The 8,650-nt window shown below is 38.6% G+C and overlaps 1 protein-coding gene across 2 annotated transcripts; it reads right to left on the reverse strand.

Annotated features, from left to right (window-relative positions):
- Positions 1 to 1,780: 1,780 nt before the first annotated feature.
- Kr-h1 (kruppel homolog 1) lies at positions 1,781 to 8,579 on the reverse strand. 2 transcript variants are annotated; one of them, XM_070660104.1, is made up of 3 exons: positions 8,442 to 8,579; positions 8,154 to 8,292; positions 1,781 to 5,782 (listed from the first exon to the last, which is right to left on the reverse strand). In XM_070660104.1, exon 3 carries the CDS (start codon positions 5,767 to 5,769, stop codon positions 4,045 to 4,047), a length of 1,725 nt encoding a protein of 574 aa, XP_070516205.1. In that variant the 5' UTR covers positions 5,770 to 5,782; positions 8,154 to 8,292; positions 8,442 to 8,579; the 3' UTR covers positions 1,781 to 4,044. The 2 variants fall into 2 exon arrangements, with proteins under 2 accessions (XP_070516205.1, XP_070516203.1); XM_070660102.1 differs by lacking the exon at positions 8,442 to 8,579 and having other exon boundaries at positions 8,154 to 8,431.
- Between the last annotated feature and the right edge of the window lie 71 nt (positions 8,580 to 8,650).

Below are 8,650 nucleotides of genomic sequence, written 5' to 3' on the forward strand. Positions count from 1 at the left end.
GTACTTCGAAATAGGTTGCTCTCATTCGATTTCGTGAGAAAATATTCTCGATTAATGATTAAAAAAAAAAAAAAAAAAAAGAAATGATTTGATAGTATGATGTAATGAAAAATGCGTGAAATATCGTTTAGCTTTTCTTTAACAAAAATAATGATATTTTTATACATAGTCAGTTCTACACGTCAGTTAGAATAAAATAGTTTTTAATTTTACTGGCATGTACGCGGTTTCACCATGGTAATTATAAATAATAATTGCGATATTGATAAAATTATAATATTGATAATGACCATGACTATAATAATGATAATAATCGTAACAGTACAGTATGGTAAAATAGGTAATAATAGTAATAAGCATTTTATGCTAGCAAAATAGTGATGTCATTACGATATTACATCTCCTCCCGTCATTTATGTAATACTTAATAACATCTTGTTCACAACCTTGCTTTAATTGAATGTAAGCGTTAAACTCTAAGCGCTAAATAACGCCCATGTCCAACGTCAAGCTAACTCTAGTGTGCAAACGATAAATTGTAACAAAGTGGACGATTCCCATTTTCTTCATTTTAATTGCTTATTGCTAAAATGCATGACGGTGTGCAGTCATTAAATGAGAGACAAGAAACGACAATTTACCGCCTAACGTTTGTTTGAAGCCTGATTATTAAAGTAAGATTGTGGACAAGGGGTAACACTCTTAATTCGCATTACACCGCGCGGCTTACATTTGTCATACAATTACAATTGCTATCAGTAAGTAATTAGTCTAAAAGTAAAATTTAGAATATTCCCGAATTAATTAAGAATACGAATAAATTTTAACAATTATCCTCCCCCTTTTTTTTTTTCTCGTTACTTCCGAATTCCAGCTTCAGAATTTTGAAGGTTATGACCGTATCACATAATAAATTATATTTGATAATACAGTTTATAGGAAGTTCAAGTGGAAGAGGTTGTATGCTAGTAAGACGGTCAGAGAGACCGGTCGGAACTTAAAATTACAATTGCACTGTCTTCAACACTGAAGGAGCGTTGAAAGTAAGTAGAGAGCTGCGCGGTGTGCTTTTACGACGATCGCGAATATTATGTGTAAAGATAAATAACACTATTCGTTATCGTAATGTTGAAGTTAAATAAACGTATATGTACACGCATGTTACGGTAGCCAGGCGTCGCGAACGGGCGTCTATTTTATTACTATCAGCGTTGCTGGGCAGCAGAGCTCTGTTTGCCAGATTAATTTGAGATTGTCACTTGTATGATAAACAAATACGTAATAAGAAAATAAGTTTTTCTAAATAAATCCGCGATCACTAATCGCTAGATAAGTAATAGGATTTATATTTAATTCTTTCAAATTGTTGAAAAAAAAATTCTTTAAAACTTTAACTGTATATTATAGTGTTTCGTCATCGTCAAGTAGTATGTCATTGTTTTTGCGTCACATTATCATGCACGTGCACATATACGCTTATACACCGGTGGTCCAAAAATGCGATCTCCTTTCGATGCAAATAGACGTAGTCGAGACCGTTGATTATGATTGAATAGAAAGTGTGACTATATTTTATGGAGTAATAAATCACGCAATTGTCTGCATCTATTTACATCGAAACGGGACGTAATTTTTATACCTCAGTATATTCTGGCAGTGGGCTCAGCTCCGTTTAATATTGTGGTATTATGGAGTTTTTATCACAGAGATATTAAAATGTTTGGTGCATTTTTCTTTCCCTTTCCTCTCCTCTATTTTTCTCCAATATTCTACCTTGCTATTTATTTTTTTTTGTTTTTTTTTTTGCTTTTTTGTTTTTGTTTTGTTATTATTCCGCAGCGGTATCGTCTGGCTACTTTGATTAATATATTACGCACTAATTTTCACGCACTAACGATCGATTTCAAATTTTCATAAAAGCGATAAACAATTATGACGATACCATTAAGGTTCAATTTCCTTTCATGCTTTCCAGACAGTACATATGTCCCAAAAACGTCTAAAAGATATCCGAATCTCTTACAAATGACTCATGGATTTTAAGTCTTTACATTTGAGTCTTTTGAACATATGTACTGTTCAGAGTTTTTTTGTAAATTCAATTTCTCGTCCTTGTTTCATTTACATGCAAGTTTATCTCATTATTTATATTATATATACAATTTACAATAATACGTATATGTAATTAAAAGCGTATGAATGTGGGAACGAAATTTAAAGATTTTATAATAATGCGTAATTAGTTTTGCTAAAGTTGATCAATTTCTAAATTAATGTTTAACGCAACTGAACGGTTTTGACGAAACTAAGCTCAGAAGCTTTTGAAATAAAAAATTTGCCTTCGTAAACTGACGTCAGTCTTGTTAAGGCTGGCAAGAGATTAAATTATTCGACTTTCACAAGCATGCATTCGACACAGCAAAGGACGAGTCGATCGATATACAAGTTAGACAATCACACGTGACAAATATACGACGTCGAACGTTAGACCTAAACGCTGGCATATATAAATTATTTATAAAAAAGAATCCGGATATTACTCGCGTGCATTGAGGTAATACGTAAGACTTGTAATTTTTGATCACACTCTGTTCAATGAATGAACATTTCAGTGACCAAAGTTTCCTTGTATATCGTATTATTGAATAATTCCGTAGTGGTCGATGTTGACGACGATATTTGGCAGTTGCATGGCTAGCGATAATCGTCTCACAAAAATTGACTTGCCATTAAGTATAATTTTTTATCATTTTGTACGTTGATTTACTGACCGCTAAATATTGCTGGCAATAAGCTGCCATACAATGTCAGTTTATAATAGCTAAATACCACAAATGTACTTAATATATTTCTCTTATACTTAAGTGAACTGCCTTTTACCACAGGTACATTCTCTCTGCTTGAGGAATATTAAATATTGTACGTGAGTGGTACCTGATCGCACTATAGAAATCGCACAATGTTAAAAAGACGTAATCTCTTACAGTTTATTTAATTCACGTGTAACACTTAATATACTTGAAGCGTAGATAATACATGTTCATAAAATAAATATAATACACTTTACACCTCTTTAAACAATTTAAATAAAATTAAACGCAGCGCATAAAATTGTTTAATAGAACTTTGAAAAAAAAAAAAAAAAGGTGAAAGATATAAACGCATGCATGTTGACGTTTATAATGGAACAAATAAAAAGCAAAAATATTAATGTTTTAATTAAAACTATATATTTTTTTTTTTGCAAATTAATCACATTTTTATTTCTAAATTTGATTTAATGAGATTACGTTTTTTTAATAGCTATATTATTATAGTATATTGCGTACGGGCGGTTACTTCACCTTGCATGCTATGCTTTATGGGATCTTTTCGCAATCAAGGAATATATTCAGTCTCTTTCTTCATTTCTCACGTATTTAATATTACACGTAACGTTAAAGCCTCAAAAGACCAAAAGGCTATCGAACAAGATTAAGACAGTTGCGAGTGTAGTCGCTTGTGAGCCATTAGGAAAATATATGCAATTCGTAATGTATTGCGTTGTTATTAAATGTCATTAAGTAATAGACACGGCTTTGATCACTGAACTAAACTAAAATGTTTCTTTTTTAATTATGTCGCTTGTGAATGAAAAATTAAAGTCAACAAGCTGATTGATTTTTTGTTTCGTTACATTTAGGATTAATCTAGGAGATACCAAAGTAACTCTCTTCCAAAAACTTTAAAATAAGAAGAAAAAAACCAAAAAAAAAAACGGGAAATCGCCGTGTTCGTCAGTCGCGCAGTTTCGCATCGCGATAGAAAACGAAGTTACACGCGTAGGTATGCTTTGTAATCTCTCGATATTGGAAAATTAATGAAATTAACGTTGACTCTTAAACTCTTCTTTTGCAGTTTCTTGGTCGAAAAAATAAAAATAAATTCTTTCCAAATCTTGATCACGGTATTACTGAAGATACCTTTCGGAACAAGGAAAGCTTCTCTTCCAGTTCTTAAAGTCACTTTTGACCTTGCAAAGCTTTGTCGGCCTCGGCACGTTCACTATGAAGCTCGCGCGAATTGAATGACAGTGTTTTGCCTCTCCGAGGCCGCAATTAAACCACCACCTTTAAGACAGCTACTTTTGTATTCGCTTTCCATAGATTGAAGAATCATTTTGCTACGTTTCCTGGGTGGCAGGATCAGAGTTTCCCGCGACGGTATTGCCAGGTCCAAGGCAAGGTCGGGCGACGACGCCGGGCTTTCAGGATTACTGCACGGTGGCGTGAGTAATGGATCTCTATCGACTTCGCTACCGTAGTCTTGTCTTTGACGTTCTTCCTCGACTGCCTCTAAAGCAGCCTCGACTCTTCGGCGCGCATCGTTACCCGGCAGATTAAGAAGAGACGAGTAATCGGCCGTGTCGAGATCGTCACCGTTGTTGGACGTCAAGTCGAAGTTTTCGTACGCTGGCTCGGGGTAGAAAAATATATGATGCATAGGCTCTAACGGGGCGCTTACTACTACGCTCGCCTGGAAACGCTTTTCGTTGATGTCAACGTATATGGGTTCCTGGGTGCTCGACGGTGGACCCGACGGCTGTGAATACTGCTCCTTGTTGCCGGTATGAAGATAATACGCAAAGTCGCGCTGAACAGTATAAGCGCTCGACGTCGAATCCGGGTAGGTGTCTTCAGTCTTGACGTTTTCTTTGTTGTCGATAATAATACCCGATAAATTTGGACTCGCTGAAATTATGGTCGGGCCGAATTTGCTGTCGGTGTTAACGCTACTGCTGCCGCTGCTGGCACGGCTCGCGCTATCTTGAGAGATTTCAACGTCCGGCTTAATTGACGATCCGATAATAATTTGCGAGGAGAAATCGGTGACGGTGGAAGTGACGGATCCTGGCGATTCCGGATGCTTTTTGATATGTAGCTCCATCGTCTTCTTGGAACCGAAGGTTTCATTGCAGATCGTACACTTGTAGACTTTCTCGCCGTAGTGTGACACCTGGTGCAGTTTCAGCACGTGATTGTAGCCGAATGCCTTGCGACAGATATCGCAAGTGTAGGGCTTCTCGCCGGTGTGGGTGCGCGTATGTACTTTTAATTGCTTCGAACAGGTGAAGCCTTTTTTGCAGGACTTGCAGACGTACGGCTTCTCGCCGGTGTGCGTGCGCATATGTATCACCAGTTGACCGCTCTGTATAAACGTTTTTGAGCACACGGTGCATTTATGTGGTCGTTCCCCGGTATGGATGCGCATGTGGCGGTGCAGCTTTCCGCTGTGCTCAAACGCACGTCCGCATACGTCGCACTTGTACGGCCGTTCCTTCGTGTGGATGCGCCGGTGCACGCTGAGGTTCTCCTTCACCGAGAATGACTTACTGCAATATTCGCATTGATACGGTTTTTCTCCGGTATGAGTACGGTAATGACGCGTCAGTCGTGCCGGCACCGCGAACGACTTCCCGCAAATGTTGCACCGGTACGGATCCTCGCCCTCCTTACCGTGCGACTTTAGGTGACTCTGATATATACTCTTCTGCGCGAAACTCTTTTGGCACAGGAGACATTGGTACTTCAGCACGATCTCCGCCGACATTCGACTAACCGGATCTGTGTTCTCGACTCCGCTGCATCCCGGGGTGGCCGCGAACATGGTAAGGTCCGGGCTGCACACCAAGCTCTTCACCGAATTCATAGTTTCAAAGCCGCTGCTCGGTACCAAAGTTGACATCGCTGAAATCGGTGGCAAGGATTCCGTTTGAAAATAGCCCAACATCGATAACGGAAAGCTGAAATGTTTCAAAATTAAATTAGTCTTTTATTTCCCCTTTTTTTTTAATTATTAATATTAAATATTAAATACTTTTTGTTCTTTTAATTAATATTATCGTTATTCCAAAAAAAAAAAAAAAAATAGAAAGCAATTTTATAATTTTTTAAAAGAGATTAAAATCACCCTTAATTAAAAGCTAATTATAAACCCAATTGAAATTACTAATCATAATTAATTTAATTGCTTCAATTACTTCCCCAGTAATGCATGTAATATTTCCTATAAATATTTATCGAATCCTAAAGAACAAAAAGGCTAACTTATGGTCACCGAATTTAACTCGGAAATTCTACACGGATATTGAACTTGATCTCTATTTTTATTTCTACGTTATACTATTTAAAACGTAATCCTTCGTCATCCCAAAAAAAAAAAAAAAAAAAAAAAAAAGAATTAGAATTCCCGCGTTGGCTAACATCAAACTAAAATCTCAGGTAAAATAGAATGTGTTTTTTTTTTCAACAAGTGAAAAGGAGATATTGTTATCTTTTAAATTAGACGAAGCGTGCGTAAGTGAAGCCGCCTGCACGCGCGCGGCGTTATCGTTCAACAACGATCGCGAGAGGCTGCGGAAATGGTCGGCGGCCATGTTGCAAACGTATTGCACATTACAGCCCAGCCCATTCCCTTCCCCTTCTTCTTTGCTCTTCCTCTATCCGCCGCAACCCCGCCGCTCAGCCTTCGTACGCCGCTAAGCCGAAACCCGCGCGGCCGCCTCCACGTGTACGCGTCGCATTTTTTTATAGCGATCACCGACCTCGTCCAACTCGGCGCGCAGTAAGGACGTCAAGAGTTACATCATAAGAAGAGCACGCAGCGGCACACGTCCCGACGATAATGCGCTCTTTCTTTCATTTTTCTCCTTCTCTGTCTTTGCCCCTCGAAACTTCCTTCCACCCCCCCATAAATCTTCTTTCTCTTTCTAACCACGTATCTAATTCCTCCTCTTCTCCTCTTCTTCCACCGTTGTCCACCATCTGTTTTCCACAAGGACCATTCCTCTTCTTCGTCGAGAAATCTCAGAGATCGCATGCGAGTATCGCAACGCACAAAAAAGAAAAAGAAGTGCGCAAAAAAAAAAGATCGTATTGATCCGTGGAAACGTCCCTCGTGCCGAGAAGGGAGATCTCTTCCTATGACCAAACTTGCCACTCACGCCCGGAAGACATTTTCATGCCGAATTTCGTGAAGCCACGCCACTGCTCTTTCTCTCTTGCTCGACTCGGGCAATTTGGCGATACCTTTTCATTACGTTTTATGCAAATTGCTACACCGGTATAAGCGTGATTAAGTGTACCTTTTTAATTGACTGAAAGTTGTATACGTATATAATTTTTTTCCTCCCTCCTCCCCCCTTCCCTATAAATATTTGTCACGCCGACGTTTTTTCCACACTTTTCTAATTTTCAATAATTTATTTTTTACCTTTTTGTATTTTCCATTTCACTTACTTAACAAATTTTTTATCTACTCATTATGCAATCTTATAATTATTGATATATTATTTACATTTGATACTTTGATTTTAAAAATATTCCGATAGTAAAAGGAGGAAAATTACGGCTCGTTATTATTTTTTTTTTAATAAATTACATTTTAATAAAATTGTATTAATTCTTTGATAATTACGTAGGTAAGATAATTCCTATCGCCAAGTATGAACGAAAAAGAAACGCGAAACGAAATTTATCACTATCGGAATGTGATAACGCCGATATTTTGATTTAGAAAACGATGACAGTTAATTCCTCTTCGCGTCTTTCTTTACGGAATTCTTCTTTTTTTTTTTCCTTCTTTTTATTTTCTCTTCGGAATATTTTCCGTTTAACACTGAAACTCTCAAAGTCGCAGATATTTATTTTAGCACGTAATATATCATGAAAAGCGCCGTATAATCTGCTTAACATTAATGTAACGGATAACTTTTTATTCGTGTTTGCGTGTGCTTAAATGTACAAGAAGATGAGATTGCAAATCTAAGTAATTATGTATAAAAATCTATAAAAATCAAAGACAGTGAGAGTGAGAGAAACAGAGGAAGACAATAAGAAAGACAGAGTGAGAGATAGAGAGTAAAAGACAGAGACAAGAGAAGAGACAGAGAAAGAGAAAGAGACAGACAGAGAGAGAAAGAGAGAGAGAGACATTCATAAAACATGGAATGTGATAAAAAGAGGACGCCCGGATGGGTTCCGAAAAATCCGAAGGTATCAGTTTTCACGAATTAGGCACGCGGTGACACATACACGCGCGCTCGATAAAGAAAAACCGAGATAAACGAAACGACGGACTTGGCGATAGTCGTACGAAATAAAGAATCCACCCACCTGTCCACCACGTTACAATCCAGCGTAATCCAAAATCCGGGTGTCGGTTATCATCGTCCACCGCCGCGGTGACCGTCCGAAGAGTAGTTTCGTCACCATTAACAGCGTTTCGTAGAACGCCGGTTTAGAATTCCGCGATCTAGAAGGGAATCCGTGATGTGAAAACCCGAAAGAATTCGCGAAAGAAACAGCCGCTTCTCCTTTCGTCTTCACGCAGTGACAGGTTAGGACGAAAAAGCGAAAGACCCGCCGCCACGGGACCGGCCAATCGTACTGTACAATGTTTACCTCTTCAACCGCACCAAGCGCGATCACGATGGAGGCGCACACGCACGAGCGCGCAATCCGATCTTCCCTACCGCTCTCCTCTCGCCCACCGTAGCGCTATTATCCGCTTGCCTCGCCCCGTCTCACCTATCCCCGTGCTCTGCCACCGCCGCTCGTTCTTCGCGAACTGACGGCAGCGACCTACAATTTGGGGCGACTGAGTGCCGCTC

The sequence above is a fragment of the Cardiocondyla obscurior genome, linkage group LG08, assembly GCF_019399895.1.
Source record: "Cardiocondyla obscurior isolate alpha-2009 linkage group LG08, Cobs3.1, whole genome shotgun sequence".
In the NCBI taxonomy this organism is placed as follows: Eukaryota; Metazoa; Arthropoda; class Insecta; order Hymenoptera; family Formicidae; genus Cardiocondyla; species Cardiocondyla obscurior.

Bases quoted from the DNA above. Each gene is read 5' to 3' on its own strand.
- Kr-h1 (XM_070660104.1), bottom strand. From the start codon at position 5,769: ATGTTGGGCTATTTTCAAACGGAATCCTTGCCACCGATTTCAGCGATG.